The 16,109-nt window shown below is 53.1% G+C and overlaps 6 protein-coding genes across 6 annotated transcripts; 2 read left to right on the forward strand and 4 right to left on the reverse strand.

Annotated features, from left to right (window-relative positions):
• Positions 1-122: 122 nt before the first annotated feature.
• BO97DRAFT_36474 (cytochrome P450) lies at positions 123-2,197 on the reverse strand. The gene is made up of 4 exons (XM_025692551.1): positions 1,473-2,197; positions 767-1,424; positions 446-712; positions 123-371 (listed from the first exon to the last, which is right to left on the reverse strand). Exons 1-4 carry the CDS (start codon positions 1,920-1,922, stop codon positions 205-207), a joined length of 1,542 nt encoding a protein of 513 aa, XP_025552862.1. The 5' UTR covers positions 1,923-2,197; the 3' UTR covers positions 123-204.
• A 195-nt stretch (positions 2,198-2,392) lies between these two features.
• On the reverse strand, positions 2,393-4,266 carry BO97DRAFT_388373 (putative serine peptidase, family S28; the record flags this gene model as incomplete). Its single annotated transcript, XM_025693651.1, has 3 exons — positions 2,393-3,734; positions 3,791-4,005; positions 4,054-4,266. The coding sequence occupies 3 exons, from the start codon at positions 4,264-4,266 to the stop codon at positions 2,474-2,476; spliced, it is 1,689 nt and encodes a 562-aa protein (XP_025552863.1). The 3' UTR covers positions 2,393-2,473.
• Positions 4,267-7,335: 3,069 nt separating this feature from the next.
• BO97DRAFT_423489 (uncharacterized protein) lies at positions 7,336-7,755 on the forward strand (the record flags this gene model as incomplete). Its single annotated transcript, XM_025696877.1, has 1 exon — positions 7,336-7,755. One exon carries the CDS (start codon positions 7,336-7,338, stop codon positions 7,753-7,755), a length of 420 nt encoding a protein of 139 aa, XP_025552864.1.
• Positions 7,756-8,584: 829 nt separating this feature from the next.
• On the forward strand, positions 8,585-10,675 carry rglA (putative rhamnogalacturonase B; the record flags this gene model as incomplete). Its single annotated transcript, XM_025691664.1, has 11 exons — positions 8,585-8,939; positions 8,984-9,105; positions 9,151-9,220; positions 9,269-9,344; positions 9,391-9,442; positions 9,489-9,700; positions 9,760-9,981; positions 10,055-10,301; positions 10,350-10,490; positions 10,543-10,599; positions 10,646-10,675. The coding sequence occupies 11 exons, from the start codon at positions 8,585-8,587 to the stop codon at positions 10,673-10,675; spliced, it is 1,584 nt and encodes a 527-aa protein (XP_025552865.1).
• Positions 10,676-11,112: 437 nt separating this feature from the next.
• Positions 11,113-13,320, reverse strand: BO97DRAFT_469695 (chlorohydrolase family protein). The gene is made up of 3 exons (XM_025699863.1): positions 13,186-13,320; positions 12,711-13,133; positions 11,113-12,604 (listed from the first exon to the last, which is right to left on the reverse strand). Exons 2-3 carry the CDS (start codon positions 13,000-13,002, stop codon positions 11,238-11,240), a joined length of 1,659 nt encoding a protein of 552 aa, XP_025552866.1. The 5' UTR covers positions 13,003-13,133; positions 13,186-13,320; the 3' UTR covers positions 11,113-11,237.
• A 257-nt stretch (positions 13,321-13,577) lies between these two features.
• On the reverse strand, positions 13,578-16,029 carry BO97DRAFT_36527 (putative phthalate transporter). The gene is made up of 9 exons (XM_025692570.1): positions 15,424-16,029; positions 15,308-15,347; positions 15,101-15,229; positions 14,979-15,048; positions 14,881-14,928; positions 14,683-14,828; positions 14,403-14,620; positions 13,884-14,345; positions 13,578-13,821 (listed from the first exon to the last, which is right to left on the reverse strand). The coding sequence occupies exons 1-9, from the start codon at positions 15,645-15,647 to the stop codon at positions 13,698-13,700; spliced, it is 1,461 nt and encodes a 486-aa protein (XP_025552867.1). The 5' UTR covers positions 15,648-16,029; the 3' UTR covers positions 13,578-13,697.
• Positions 16,030-16,109: the final 80 nt, after the last annotated feature.

Here is a 16,109-nt window from a genome sequence, read left to right on the forward strand (position 1 = left end):
ATCACAGGAAGAATACGCAACTCATGCAGAAGGAATGTAGCATCCCATATTCCATCATGTCTCAGAATCATGAGGGGAGAGTAGCATTGATCTCCACCCGCGTCAATATAGACTGTCTCACCCTATACGAGGTGCATCGCTTAAACGGCATATACATAGATACACGACGAATCGAACAGAAAGACATCACAAACTAGCCAGACCCTACGGCATCGCCGGATACAGGCGAATATCCACGCCATGCAGATGAGACATGGTCAAATTGAATTGAATCCTAGGTTCCTCCATCGTCGGTGCGGCATTTTCGATCCGGTCGAAATGCTGCAGCAGGCGGACTAGGGTGTAGCTGGCTTCAGTGAGGGCATATTGCTCTATCATCGATGGGTTAGCAATTTCCTAAAGAGGCCAATGGTATATGGTCGATGGGAGAATGGGGTGTACTCACGACCCAGGCAGATTCGAGGGCCGCCGTTGAACGGCAGGAACTCCCATCCTCGACTGGCATTCTCTTCCCAGCGTTCGGGACGGAAGCTCTTCGCATCAGGTCCGTAGATGTCCTCCCGGCGATGCATCGCATACACTGAATACGTGACGAGCTGGCCCTTGCGAACAAACACCGGGGCCTTGCCGTCGGGGCCGCCGCCCATCGGCAACGAAGTGTCTTTGACGGCGACGCGGAAGTTGAGTGGTACTGGGGGCAGCAATCGGAGAACTGGTGGGCTCATCAATGCCCGAACTCATCCAGGTGAAGTGCTCTACTGCTTACCTTCGTTCAGAAAGTATCGAAGATACGAAACATCTTTCAACCTAGCCTGCGTGATCTTTCCCCGAGGATGTGCGCTATCTCCAAACTCCTCGACGATCGTCTGCCGGAGTCGGCCCCAGACGTGAGGGTGACGTGCCAGGAAGAAGAAAGCAGAACTCAGCAGGCTGGCGGTCGTATCGCGGCCCGCCAGCAGGATGTTGAGCATGTTGTCGCGCAGCACCCTCGGATCATCGGTTTCGGCCGCCAGCGCTTCAGCGAAGATGTATCGGCCCGCACTCTTTTCCGGGTTCTTCTTGGGCGCGAGGGCCAGTCGGACGTAGTGGTCGACGACCTCGTGCACGCGCTTATTGGCATCTTGGAACTCTTTAGGATTCACTAGCCAGTACAGGCCCATGAAGCAATTGCGGGTGAACAGATACTCCTGGGACAGGCTAAATGCCTTCGCAAAGCCCTGTGCACCCCCGACCGCCGTCTTCTCCAGAACTCCGGTGTCACCAGAGGAGTGCATCGCATTGACGGACTCGCCGAACAGGAAATGGGTCGCCGAGTCGATTGTCAACAGGAAGAACAGGCGTTGAATGTCAAACACTGTGCCATTCTTTGGGATCAGCTCAATCAGACGAGAGACGTGACCGTCCATCAAATCCAGGTCCGCCACCTATTCGCGGTCAGTACCCGGGAATGCCCTAATATTTGAGGCTCATACCTGGTCCCGCGTGAATTGCGGCCTCAACAACGCCCGCGCATGCGACCAGCCCGCACCATCCAGCGTGAAAATCCCGTCCCCAAGCAGCGGATAGAACTCGCGATGCCGAGTGCCCAGACAGAAGTCGTGGAACTGAGTGGCTAACAGCGCTTTTAGATTCTCAGGCTCAGCTGTGGACACGATCGGAACCCCGCCCAAGCCTGTCAAGCTGAAGGTGGGACTATACTGAGAGTAGTAGTCGGCAATATCTTCAACCACACGATTTTGCTTTGCTGCTTTTGAGATCTCGAAGAAACCTTTAAGTCCAAAAGGATCTGATGGGACTTTCCGCGGTGGCTCACAGCCTAGCGATTTTGCGATTCTGCGGTTTCTGAAGGTTTGATGAAGGGAGCACACGATCTGGTATGCCAAGTATAGTGCCCCAATGCACAGAGCGGCTAGAGCGAGCATGGTGATCGCGGAGTGGTATGAGCACGGTCAAAAGGAAGAAGTAGATGAGAAAGGGAGGACACAAGTACGAGCTATTGGAAGCAGAAAAGACCGAAAGACTCTGAATTTGCAGTGAAAGTATATCTGGGCCGATGGAGATGGCTATTTATGCCCAACTCAGTGCTCCTTGAAGGATGCAGGATGTAGCAACTTGGGATTCAAAGGTGGAGACTCATGTTTGAAGTACACCCCCCATGAACACCTTTCAGTGACCAGGAGGCGCGAAATAAGGGCAGCCTAAGTGGAAAGAGCCTGCCAATAATTGGAGGGGAGAGGGGAAAGGGAACAATATGTCAAAGCTTGCGAGCCGGACTGAACCTGGAGGATCGCAAGCATCTCCGAAAATGGTTAGTATGACGGAAGAGGCAGTCGCTTTTCCAATGATGGTGGACGGTTGTGGATTCTTATTCATCATCATCATCTTCCTAAGATGCTTCTACTCATATTTACATTCATTCATTCATTCATTCATCCATCCATCCACCCATCGTCATCCTTGCTGGCCAGCCTTTTCAGCTTTTGGTCGACGTCTCCGCTCCTGTTCCAAAGCACTGCAGCCACTGCAACAGCGCCGAGGTGAATAGCGCGCGTGACAGTTTCCCCGCCGAGGGTGGCATCTGAAAGTCGAAGCAGTGTTCCGAGTTCTCCAGGACATATCCAAATATGACATTCTCATTGGTCTTCGCCCCGCAGGCTGGGATCTGATTGGAAATTTGGATGCCTTGGGGCGCCGTATCCTCTGTGGAGAAAACCGATAAGGTCCGCCACGGATCAAACTCCCCTCCACTGGTATATGTGTTCGATGGCCGGATCGTCCATCCGCCGAACTCCTCGTTGGTCTGGTCGGTCAGAGGCTGAGGCGGTAATAGTCCCTTCTCGATCGCGCTGGGGAATTGTCGGTTGCAGATATGCTGCTGATACTCGAGGGTCTGGTAACGCGAGAGTAGCGCATGGGGACCTGCGTTGTTGGCCTGGTAGAATCCCCATTCGGTACAATACTGCCAGGTCCAGCTAATGGCCGAAGGGTCACCGTACGGCTTGCTTAGATCGCATTCTTGGCCAAGGCTGGTCTTGCGGCTCCTGCAATTGGTGTCCATGTTCTGGTTAATCAGGTCAGTCAGCACGGGCCACGCCGCCCAGCGCTCCGCCACGAACTGATTGCCGTATGTGGGGGCTAGCCCGTCGGGACCGGCTGTCTGGTTGGTGTTCGGATCAAGTTCCATATACTCGCAGAATGCTCCCAAACTCGCCGAGCCCCCGTCCATTCCATAGGACTGGAAACTACCATACATGGTCACCAAAGCGGCCGTGAAGTCTTCGTTCGAGTTGACTTCGGCCCCAGGACCCAGGAACAGCTGCATGATTGACGCCGCCGTTGCGTTATTCAAGAGCTGCTCGTCAATGTACTCCAGTCCAGCGCGGATGTCCTTCGTGCAGTTGGTCCACCCATTCGCCACCATTCCACGATAAACCTGGTCAAAGTAGTTCGTCATATTCACTTGAGCTTGCACTGGCGCGGAGGAGGCCCAGGCAGCATAGATCGTATCTGGGTACTCGATGCGAGTCAAGGCCGCGCGGAACCCAGCATAAGAGCCACCGAGCATAATCCACGGGGTTCCTTCGGGGGTAAGATCGACATCAGGATAGCTTTGACGACTGAAATTCTGTGCAAAGTACGGGAGATCTGCGAGCGCCTGTTTGATTGTGAGGTACCGATACCTTTCCGGCGGGGTATCATAATTGACGGGGTATGGGGTCGATTCGCCATAGTATCTGACTCTGTCAGTACTCCGTGGCGACGGCAGTGTTCTCGAACTGAGCGGACGAACCTATGCTCCCACACAATCCCCATGGCATTGAACTCCTCCAACATTGACCTGAAGAATGACAGCGACGATGTCAGGTGTGCCTGGGCGACCGGCGCTGCGTCTGTCTCTCCAGCGTCATAGACCATGATCGGTTTCCCAGCTTGATAGAACTCGTCACTGACCCAGAACCGATTCCTATATGTCCCAGCTGACGCGTTGTTATGATCGATGGGAATCTAGAGGCATTAGACTAATACAGCCGAGCACAGAATTCTTCGCCTTACCGAGATGTACTCATCCTTCACATTCGCCATCGCTGAGTGTGAAATGACCGAGTGCAGGTTCGCATGATCATAACGACCGATATTCGGCTCGATCCCAAGCTCTGCCAGCAATTGTACGTCCCGACCAAAGGCGATCTTCTTCCCCCGGCCAAGCACCGAGGTTGGAAGTAGAGCCAAAGCCACAGCTGCAAGACATGATAACTTCAGACGCATCTTGCTTGGGTTACTCGATGTTGTCGGTGAGCGGGATACGAGCAAGTGTGCGCGTAGACTGAAGAAACAAGAGCTATTTCAGCCATAATCGACGCTCTGTGGGCCTATCACTATATATATGCCCAAGAACATATTTCCGTTCCGGACGGTTTCAGCTATGAATGTATCCCGCTCGTATGACAACATTAAGATCACCAAGTTAGCCAAGTCATGCCGTTGTTATCGTATGCAGTGAATCGCTGCCGACAAACAAACAGCGGACGGCTAGGGTTGGGGCCTGCGCGGGTAACCAGTCGCTTTCTGGGTTCGGCTTGCCTCGCTGGAATGTTGTACAGGGGCTCGGCCCAACCCCTTGACGGAATTGATGAAAGCATCATCTTTTGCCTGTTGCCTGATTTGTGGGGTAGAGTTCTTGAGCTTCTTGATGATAGTCAGGATGCTGCAGAACAGGATCTGTGCTCTATCCTGTGCTTCCGATGTCATACTCAGGGTGGAAGGTGTATGCCTCGTTTGATTGTACTACTCTCTGCAACTGTCTAGACTGTCTCAGTGTTGCCCAAACCTGATGGGTGAACTCGGACTTTGAGGCGAGGAAGACTGCTCTTCTTGAAATCATCGTTAACAGCTTATTGTCATGGTACGAGTCGACTTTGCGGGACAAATCCCTCTTAATCAACAGGATTAAGCCACCAGCGTAGTCACGTTGACCAGAATCGACAACACCTGCTTCTATGCTACATTGCTTCGTTTCGACGAGAAATTCATCGGTAGTTTTAAGGTCTTCTTCTTGTGTCATGACCAACGACCGATATCTATTTCCCGTATCACCAATCGAAGGAAAATCAGTCTTGATGCCCAGGAATAGTATCTAATTATGATGAATCCAAACATCCTCTATGCGTTCCATCGTAGGCCTCATTTGTCACCTATTGGGAGTAGTCTAAGCCAGGCACGTTTATGAGATTTCCCTTCGACTTGTATCTAATGCAATGACTTCCAACGCAGACACTGCCCCTCGCCTCTCGATGAATCTACACCAACAAACATCTAAGACATGAAGAGAGCAATTACTCAAATCCAGAATGAGAACCGGAAAACCATATTCTAGATCATCCTACCTACCACCAAGCACGATCAGCCCAACTGAACCCGCGCATCCAAAAGCCAGCCTCGAACCAAGCCCGTCCCAACTCCCTAATGACCCAAGCAGCCAACTCAACTCCCAAGTAACAAACACGTCTGCCAATTCCCTTGTCAAAACAACCCAAAATCCAAAAACCAACACCAAAAGAACAAACCCATCCCCATGACCCAAACGACCACCATCAAAACCATCCCACCTCAATAATTCCTCAAAAGAGGACATCGCGCGGTATGCCACTGCCGACAAAGCGCGCACTTGAAGGCGCGGGAGTCCGCTGAATATCCATTAGCATACATGCCTCGGACTTAGGGACATAGTGGGTGGGATACAGACCGTGCCAGTATGCATCGGAAATAGGTTGTGAGGGGGTAGTTTTCCGGGGATGTGCATCAGTAACTTGGCTGGGTTGGTATGCTGTGGATGAGTTAGACGTACGGAGTGATCGGTTGGCGGATGGTCTTTTGGTTTGGGGGCGATGGGTTCTGGTTCTGCGGGGGTTCTTTGGTTGTGGGGATTTCGGATCGGAGGGGGTGTTGGCGTTGGGCGTGTCGTTGCCGATTGAGATGTCGGTTCGAGAGGTATTTAGGTTAGTAGGTGGATAGAAGATGATATGTGATGGTGAAGGTACTCACGGCTTCATTTTTGATGGCTGTTGAGTTGGCGGGATGGCTAGATGAGTATCCATCTAGGTAGAGTGTCTAAGTCGAAAGGTAGATTCAAGGTGTGTGTATAACTGAATTAGACCGTCGATGCGATGGTCTCGAGGAGTCATGGGATGGAAGTTTTGATGCCATGGTGACAGTGAAAGTACGACACCGCATTGGAGAGACCACTTTGGGGATTTGTGAAGGTATACAGATGGAAGTACACGATGCCTCCCAGCCCATTGTGATGCGCATCTCGCATGGCTCGAGCAATGAAACATCATCCCTCTGTCAGAAGTCTACTCGCTGCAGGTACAAGTACAGCAGAGTAAGCAAGTACCGGCAGCTCAGACCGTGCCAGGCCCCATCTGCGTGAGGTGCAAGCAGTGAACAGTATCTTGAAGGAGTAGGTGTAGCAGTGTTCACACGGTCCAGCAACATCCGGGGAACTGGCTATCATCACGAACGACCCAGCTCCGAAAAAGTCAATGGCCCAGGAGCATAACACAACATCATCGAGAAGCCAGGGTCGAAGGATGGAGGAGAGGAGAAACGATTCTGAGGGGGGGATTTATACTCCTGCCGCGCTCACATGACCTGCCTCGCAATCGAGAAGACCGGCGGAGACAACAGAGCAACCACGGAAGATAAGTAGACTCATCATGAAGCGCAAGCGATATCTACACACTGCCAGAACTGGAGGTAGTGTGGATGGTGAAGAGCATTCGCACGGAAAAGAAAGATTCGTACCATAGACGGCAAGCGCCAACTGGCCCTAAAGAATATGGTGAATTCCGGCATCATTGTAGTAAGGTTAAGAGTTGTGCCCTGATACTTTGTGCTGGTAAACAGAAAAATTCCGGGAAGTGGATGACTGAAGTATTAACATGGTTATCAAGGACTTGATTGGAGGTGCTTCTTAGATTTCTGCTAAACAAATCATCGACAGGCCAGCCAGCTCAGAGGTCACCGGTGACAGTCCAGCATAAAGTCTTTGGGAATCTTGATACCAATATAGAGACCATGAAATATAAAGAGAATCTGCAAAAGTAAGAGCTGTCTCTTTGTTTACACAACCAAGCATCTCATGATTTTAACAGTGACTGCTATGTATACAGTAGTAGGGCCAATCCATCATTTATAGGGCACTTTTATTCCCCCTGTCTCAACTCAGAGTCCATCCCTTCTCCAGTTTCCTCATCACTGCTAATTTTCCTCAGCTTCAGTATATACCCTTGCGAGCTTGATCGGCGTGACGAGAAAGGACGAAAGGGTGGAAACATGTTTGGGTACACCTTCGAGTGCCGGATTGCGGCGGCAGTCATCGTTGACGTGGAGATCGTGAAGCGCAATACCGACCAAGTGAATTGGGCTCTATATGAGAATGAGCTTCTGAAAATCTTCAAGGCGCGTCATCAGGCCAATCCCCAGCTGCAGCTCCAGTTTGCCTTCATTCACAGCAAGATTTGGCTGCGGATCTATTGGGAGTTCACCCCCGAGGAAGAGTCTCGCTCCACGTCATATGGTATGCACCGAGTACAGTGGGTTGATGCAAATGAGAAGATGCTGAAAGAGACATTTCACTGTTACTTGGACCGGAGAACTATCAAATCGTATGTACTCGAGAAATCGATGCCGGCTATGGGGATATCGCTCCTCACATTGCAGATTTTCGGACGTGAGACGACGTGGAGGCAGTAAGTATCCGTGTTCCGGGAGGTTAGGCAGAGTCTGGAGACCTGGTATTCTATTAAAATTATTCTCTCGTTCTATTTGATTTGACCCATTCATTCTATTCTACCTACCTAACAGTTGTTAGCGCACGCGTAGGTCATCTTCCTTGCCAGCCTGTATGACACCAAGGTTGTCCGGCATTATTATTAGTATTGGGCTAACTAGTATACTCTGTTACTTCTTAACGTCCGTCGGAGCGAACTCCGTCCATCAGCCAAGACAAATGTCCGTCCACCACTGACGGGGCATGTTCCATCCCCAAAGGCCCCTAATTTTAACCGAGCAAAGGGATCGGCAGACGCTCGAGCCCATTTCACCCGCCAGCATTCTTCACGGAGAGGTATCATGCATTATAAACTCAAGAGTTTGCGGCGTGGACGTTGCTATTTTGACTTTGTGGTAAGCTCACAAAACATCTTCAAATCACTGGTGCGGAGAGTGCCACCAAAATCCACAGTGGATCTATATAGCTCCTGTGTTTCACGTCGATGTGACAGCCGGTCACCGCACCATGCATCACCCAGTCCCGCCAGATCTTGGCGTCGGCACTTGACTCTACTCCCGACACGGACACACGGAGGCAAGGTAACGCTTCCGACCACCTGGGGACTCGACGTTCCTGAGATTGGTGGAACGAGTCTGCTTTCCAAGACTTTCGACTATGGGACTGAGCGTTGACGGGCGTGACAGGCGGGCCAGGGACTGTCTCAGGCACAGAAGCGATGTTGCCTTCTCGAATACTTAAGCCCAAGACCATGCCGTCCCAGAACGATCCTGCAGACAAGCACCGGACAGTATGCTTAAGGCGACGCTTCTTTCGTTCGTGGCCTTCACGGCGCAGGTCGCCCATGCCGCGTTCGGCATCACGACCAGCACCGACTCGTACGTCATCGACACCAACGCGTCCACCCAGCTGAAGTTCACCGTTAGTCGCAAGAGCTGCGACATCACGTCCATCATCCACTATGGCACGGAGCTGCAGTACTCCAGCACCGGCAGCCACATCGGATCCGGACTGGGAACTGCCACCGTGACGGCCGTTCAGAACGGGGATTATATCAAGGTAACCTGCGCCACGGACACGTTGACCCAGTACTTTGTTGTCCACGACGGCGATCCGATCATTCACATGGCGACTTATATTACCGCGGGTTGGTTATTTGTCTCGGGTATTGGGTTTGGCTGACACCTTCAGAACCGTCGATCGGAGAGCTGCGGTTCATTGCTCGCCTGAACTCGGATGTGTTGCCTAACGAGGAGCCGTTTGGAGATGTGTCAAACACGTCGGGTGGCACTGCGATTGAGGGGTCGGATGTGGTACGTTGACTGTTCTGGTCGGATGGTTCCTGCTGACACCAGTAGTTCTTGGTCGGGAGTGAAACCCGCAGCAAGTTTTACTCCAGCCAGCGGTTCATCGACGATCAAAGACATTGTAAGTAGATTAGACTGCTATGACGAGGCTGAAGTACTGAGGTCTCAGGTGTCTCTGGGGATGCCCACCGCGTCTGCATGATCCTGAACCAATATGAAAGCTCTTCCGGAGGACCCTTCCACCGGTAAGTCATCCCCTCAAATAAATCAACACAGTACTAACAAGCACAGGGATATCAACTCCAACAACGGAGGAAGCTACAATGCGCTCTACTGGTACATGGTAAGTAGACCTTCTGCTTGGGTGGTCATGACAACTAACAGCCCAGAACTCCGGTCATGTCCAAACCGAGTCCTACCGGATGGGACTCCACGGGCCTTACTCGATGTACTTCAGCCGCAGCGGTACCCCTAGCACGAATATCGATACCTCGTTCTTCGCGGATCTGGGGATCACAGGATATGTCGCCGAGTCGGGGCGAGGCAAGGTGACCGGCACCGCATCTGGAGCAGACTCCAGCATGGACTGGGTAGTCCACTGGTAAGTGCCTGGCTCGCTTGAACACACTGCAATTGCAACTGCATCACTAACGACGACAGGCACAACGACGCGGCACAATACTGGACCTACACCAGCTCCAGCGGCAGTTTCACCTCTCCCGCCATGAAGCCGGGAACCTACACCATGGTGTACTACCAAGGCGAGTACGCGGTGGCGACAACCACCGTAAAGGTGTCAGCGGGCTCGACCACGACGAAGAACATTTCCGGGTCCGTAAAAACGGGGACCACGATCTTCAAGATCGGCGAATGGGACGGACAGTACGTGGCCCTCCTCCTTCCAGTAGCAAAGCGAAGAAAACTTAGCAACGCACTAACTAACATGAATGGCCAGACCGACCGGCTTCCGCAACGCGGCCAACCAGCTCCGCATGCACCCTTCGGACTCGCGCATGTCCTCCTGGGGTCCATTGACCTACACGGTGGGAAGTTCGGCGCTGACCGACTTCCCTATGGCGGTGTTCAAGAGCGTCAACAACCCCGTAACGATCAAATTCACGGCGACATCGTCGCAGACCGGCGCCGCGACCCTGCGGATTGGCACGACGCTGTCGTTCGCCGGCGGACGGCCCCAGGCTAAGGTATGTCCCCATGGGCACTCTCTTCGAGAACCGCACTAACTTGCGCAGATCAACAGCTATACCGGGACCGCACCGTCCGCCCCGACGAATCTGAACTCGCGGGGCGTGACCCGCGGTGCGTACCGGGGTTACGGCGAGGTGTACGATGTGTCGATTCCGGCGGGGACGATCGTGGCGGGGACGAACACCGTAAGAAGACCTCCCTGGCGAGGGTCATTGATGCAGCTAATGTGTGGTGTAGATTACTATCAATGTGATCTCCGGTAGCTCCGGGGATAAGTACCTAAGCCCGAACTTTGTAAGTCTTTTGTGCTGTGTGTGGGTGCGATTGCTAACGGGGATAGATCTTTGACTGTGTGGAGCTGTTCCAGTAGCTGCTACACCGTGGGATTCCTTGCATATGCGATTTCGAGAAAGGGTTTTGATGGACTAGGAGTGAAAATTGGTCTGCACTTGGTTAATATCAGCTATTCTCCATTGTAGAGATATGAGAATTATAGGATGCATACCTCTAGACTCCTCTCTTGACTGGATGATCCAAGAGCTGAGAAGAATGGGTCATCTATACCCCTATTTTGGTTTGTATACTTCGTTATACCGGGAAGACACTCCTGCTTCCGCAGTTATCATCTATCTTGGAGTCTAATGTCACAAATATTCTTCCTTCACCCGAGATAGTTACTTCAATATCATGGCCTCCTACACCCCCTTTCATAGGTTTTACAAGATTGATACTTCAATACCATGGGGAAAAGCCCCCCATACCCCCCTCAAGAGCAACATACCATTCTCATAACCAGATAGTCTATAAGTAACAAGGAGACCCCAAGACCCCAGTTCCATCCAACAAACGATATTAGCGTAAGGCACCCCACAAACAACTCTATCACAACAACCAGCCCTAAGAACAACAGAAACCACCACAAACCATGATCCCTACCTCATCCTGCGAACAACCACCCACGCAGCGCCCAACCCAACCAACCCCCAAACCCAGTTCCACCGCGCCGACCAGCGGGGATCATCAACCTCAACCCCATGAACCAAGCGACCCTGCACCCACACGGCCCTGACATTCCGATCATCGCCACTCCACACCCACTTATGCACCTTCTCCGTCCAAGACTCCGCCCCAAACACATCAACCGGACTCACGGGAGACGCAGGACCCCACAAGGCCGCAGGCTGGAAGGCCCCGAGGCGAATCAACTGCGCATCCCAGGCCATGCCGCGATCGAAGCCGCCGATCAGCTCGGCCATATCGAGGACGGCGGCGCCGCCGCGCGTAGCGAGGTACAGCGCCTCTTCCACGGAGACGACATCGTCATTCTCATCCCGTTTTCCATCTGTCTGCTTCTTATCTTGATCGGCCTCGGCCTCAACCACTTCTACCTTATCGTGATGCTGACCCCGCAAGAACCCCACCAACCTCGAAACCAAACACGCAGAACGCACCCCTTCCAACAAACTAACACTATACCCACCACTAACATCACTGCCCAAGCCAATAACAACCCCGGCCCTCCTCAGCCTCCGAACAGGACATATGCCGGACCCGAGCGCGGAATTACTGGTGGGACAATGACTGACCCGAGCGCGCCGGGCGGCAATCAGCCTCGTCTCGTCCGCGGACAGATGCACCGCGTGCGCGAGAATCGTACGGGGCGTGAGCAGACCCGCGCGATCGTACACGTCGGCGTAGCTGTTTGCATCGGGGAATTGTTGCTTGACGAGGGCGCATTCGTGGACGTTCTCGGAGATGTGGGTTTGGATGTGGAGGGGGGGATTGTGTTGTGCTGCTAGGGCGGCGAGGGCGGAGAGGGTGGTGGGTCTGCAGGAGGGGGCGAAGCGGGGGGTTATTATTGGTTGGATTAGCTTGGGGGCCCCTTCGGAGGAAGAAGGATGGGACAGGGAATCGATGTGCTGGATGACGGCTTCGGTGTCGCGGAGGCAGGTGGCGGTGGAGGTATCTATAAGGGAGGGCGGGCAGGTCGCCGGGTCGTCCATGCAGACGCGGCCGATGAGCGCGCGTTGGCCTCGTTTGTGCGCGAGACTGGCGAGGAGGTTGGTGGCTGGGACGTGGATCGTCGCGAAGTACGACGCTGTAGTTGTGCCGTGGCTTAGCGTCCGGCTTATGACCTGCGAGTACGCGCGGTAGGCGGTTGGTGGGGGAAGGCTGGGCATTGAGGCCGGGCTCGCGAAGGAGGCTTCTATTGGGAAGGTGTAGGTTTGGAGCCATGAGAGGAGCGTGCTGCTGCCGAAGAGCCCCGTGTTCGGGTATTGGGGGGCGTGGATGTGGGTGTCTTTTTTCTTTGCTTAGTATTTGTGTATATGATGATGGTGGGAGCGGAGGGCGAAGGGGGAAGAGATAAGCTTCGGTGCAGGATGTAGACCAAAGGGAACACGCACCAATAAACCCCGGGAAAAAGAACTCGTTCTCCTCCTCGCGCGCACGCACAAGCTTCACTCCCACGCTCGTGCGGCTGCCCCGGCCATCGACCACCCAGCCGTGGCGTTTCAGGAGCGTCTGCAGGTCGCTTTCGGACGCGATGCTCCAGTCAAAGCCCTTAATCTTACCGTCGGCGCTGGATACCCATAAGGCGCCGCGGGTGATGGCGAGCTGGTGCTCCTCGTGCGGGGAAGATGTCGCGGGGAGTTGGATGAAGGTCCCCACGTAGACGGTGTACATTGGGGAGACCATCTTGGTTGGGCTAGTGATGGTGATGATGCAAGGGTGATCAGGTCACACTTCACAGGTGTCGTGTCTTGCTGAGATCTGAAAAGCGGAAATGTCTGCTTCAATACTTCCTGATACAGGGGTTGAATGAGTTCCTATCGCAGTGTCAGCTTACCCTGCATGGTTGGGTCGAACAAGTCTACATACCAAGTAAACAGCAACTAAGCAACGAGCAACCAAGCAACGATGAATCCGACAACAATGCACGTTCTGCACAATTAAAACTGCAACGTCCTATGAGCCCAAGCTAAACCACGTCACCCACATTCAACGAGAAAAAACTCTCAGAAAGTCCAAAAGAGAGAAACAGAAGAAAGCAATAGAGATGGGGATGGAACTTAAATGATGGAATGGCTAGTCGCTAATCTCCGCCAATGATTCCCCCGACCCCGGCCTCGGAATCCGGCCGGCTCCGATTGCGGATCGGGTTAGCGCGGTTTCTGCTTGGAGAGGGGCTGATAAGATAAGACTGCGGGGTGCCTGAGGCTGAGATACATGGGGAAGGACTAAGTAGTCTAAGATTAAGATAAGACGTCACGGATTCATCAAGTCATGGTCTGCATTGACTAAATCAGACTATCTCCATCAAGGGCCTATGGCAGATATAGATACCACACATAGAAGCCAGGTATATCATCCTGCCTGGGGCACACCACTCTTCAGATCGTATACCTAAAATCCTCCGACCCCTCGATAACCCTCTCCCCTCTCTCCGCCTCGCGATTCGACTTGCGAAACCACCAACTCAAGACCCCAACAATTACCAGAATCAGGATATTGCACCTGAACCCCAATTCCCTACCATCAGCTAAAGTCCACCAACATGAGAATCAGAGCAAACTCACGCGATAGTAGTCCACATCCCCGGCCGATACCCTGGCGCATCCTCAGACCGAAACACCAAACTGCTCACAATGCCTCCAATGCCCCCGAACCCGACAAGTGTCGCGCTCGACAGTGCCCGAGTCCACTGGCCCCGGACGTTGTTGGCCTGGTACGCCATCACGGCGGGGATGTTCGAGTTGGCGCCGGCGACGCTAAAGAAGACGCCGACGTAGCGCGCCGCGTTGCCGTGCGCGAATCCCATGATGGGCAGACCGATGATGCATAGCGCGGAGTTGAAGACCACGATGGCGCCGCGCACGCGATACTTGTCACCCACCCAGGCAGACCCAAACATGATGAAGCCGGCGAAGACGTAGGGCGGCGCGGCGAGGCACTGCGCCGCGCCGATGCTGAAGCCCATCCCTTCTTGTAGGATGATGGGTAGGAAGTAGGCAATCGCGTAGGTGACGGTCGTCGTGCAGCTATACATGATCAGCTAGGGCTGGACATAATGTGAACGGATGGGGTAAGGACTGTACAGGAAAATCATCGCAAATCCCCAAATCTTCAGATCCAGAGCCGGCGACAAGAACCGCTTGAGTGTGAAGGGCTCCTCGTTGCCATCCGAGCGGTCGCGGTTGATGCGACGGACGATGAACGCGCTTTCCTTCTCAGTGAGGAAGCGCCAGGATTTGTGCGCGCGGTCTGGGAAGTCGACTAGGAAGATGAGAGTGATGACGCCGATCACCGCCGTGATCTGTCGCAGCCATTGTCAGGCCATCCATATATGTGTCTGCTGGGTCACCAGTCCAGACTTACCACGCCTTCCATGATGAAGATCCATCGCCAGCCGCGTATGCCCTGCAGCCCTTCCATCTGCATCAGCCCGAAGGCGAGGATGCCCGCCAGTGCGGATGCGACGCAGCCGATAAGATAGAAAATGGAGAAGCGTTTTTGCACGTCGACTTACATTTGTTAGTACGGGACTGACAGCCAGGCAGAATGGGTTTGACTTACATCTCGTGTACCAACTCGACAGCAGATACACGCAACCGGGAAAGTACCCTGTATGTGTCAGTATCAACGTACTCTTTCCAGGAGGCATAATCGCTAACCCGCCTCCAGAATCCCTAGCAAGAAACGGCAAGCAACCATATGCTTCCAGTTCTTCGCGAAGCCCATCCCCTGTAACAACCGTCATCAAACTGCAGCATCAACCCATCAGAAGCAAACTCACAATAAGAATTGCCCCCCAAGAGATGACAATGCTCCCCAGAAAGATCGTCGGGCCAAACTTGCGGGTGACCACCGTCATCGGCGGCTGGAAGATTACATAGGGAACGAAGAAGATGAGCACGATAACAGACTACAGCCATCAGTCAGTCAGCTCACCAAGATCAGCACATCGAGCACGACACGACGGAAAAGTGCAAAAAAAACCCACATATCGCGTCCCGACCGTCAACTGCAAGTCCTTGGTCATTCTGCACAGAGCATAGTTAGATAGTAGTCGTAATTATCGCCGGAGCGAGTGAGCAAAGCAAAACAATTCAATCTTACCCAGCCACAGCAGCCATACTGAGATTCGTGCGATCCATCAGGGAAATACAATACGCCAGGCCAGTGATAGTCACCAGACGGCGATCAATGCGGTGGATGATCTTGCGCTGCTCGACATAGGAATATTCCTCATCGTGGTCGACATCGGTCAGGGTGTGGTTGGCTTGTGTGATATCCTCGATACGATCCACGCTGCCAACTTTCTCGCTGCTGGGGGGAGACATAACGGAAAATCCCCAATGCCACTCACTATCTTTCAAACCGCAAAGAGGGGCAAAGAGAGAAGGCAGTAAATAGGATTGGTAATGTGGAATGAGAGTGAAGAACACGCGCCGAGCAAAGTGGATCGATCGGTCGCGGGGGGTAGTTATATGTCGCACGACATAAAGGTAGGCACAGATTCCTGGACCCGGACACTTCAATTACTCCCCTTGGGACTGCATGATAAAGACCCTCCCGGATTGTCCATCCAGCTGATTGCCGGAAATTGAACGAGTTACCTCGGGCTTGGTAGGCAAGAGAGAATGAATGAGTGACGGAATGACCAAGAAGTGACAGCAAGCAGTCCCCACCACTACTAGGCAGCTTCCCCAGAGAAAGTAGAGAATGCGGGGTGAAGACCGAGACTTGACAAGTTGACTTGGCCTCCCCTTGGCGTCGTTCCCTTGGCGGCCAGAATACGAACA

The sequence above is a fragment of the Aspergillus homomorphus genome, assembly GCF_003184865.1.
Source record: "Aspergillus homomorphus CBS 101889 unplaced genomic scaffold BO97scaffold_12, whole genome shotgun sequence".
In the NCBI taxonomy this organism is placed as follows: domain Eukaryota; kingdom Fungi; phylum Ascomycota; class Eurotiomycetes; order Eurotiales; family Aspergillaceae; genus Aspergillus; species Aspergillus homomorphus.

Bases quoted from the DNA above. Each gene is read 5' to 3' on its own strand.
- BO97DRAFT_36474 (XM_025692551.1), bottom strand. From the start codon at position 1,922: ATGCTCGCTCTAGCCGCTCTGTGCATTGGGGCACTATACTTGGCATAC. The intron at 713-766 runs GTAAGCAGTAGA...TGAGCCCACCAG, and splicing joins TCGATACTTTCTGAACGAAG to TTCTCCGATTGCTGCCCCCA. The intron at 372-445 runs GTGAGTACACCC...CATCGATGATAG, and splicing joins CCCTCGAATCTGCCTGGGTC to AGCAATATGCCCTCACTGAA.
- BO97DRAFT_469695 (XM_025699863.1), bottom strand. From the start codon at position 13,002: ATGGTCTCCCCAATGTACACCGTCTACGTGGGGACCTTCATCCAACTC. The intron at 12,605-12,710 runs GTGCGTGTTCCC...CAAAGAAAAAAG, and splicing joins CTTTTTCCCGGGGTTTATTG to ACACCCACATCCACGCCCCC.
- BO97DRAFT_36527 (XM_025692570.1), bottom strand. From the start codon at position 15,647: ATGTCTCCCCCCAGCAGCGAGAAAGTTGGCAGCGTGGATCGTATCGAG. The intron at 14,346-14,402 runs GTACAGTCCTTA...GATCATGTATAG, and splicing joins GGATTTGCGATGATTTTCCT to CTGCACGACGACCGTCACCT. The intron at 13,822-13,883 runs GTGAGTTTGCTC...ATTGGGGTTCAG, and splicing joins GGGATGTGGACTACTATCGC to GTGCAATATCCTGATTCTGG.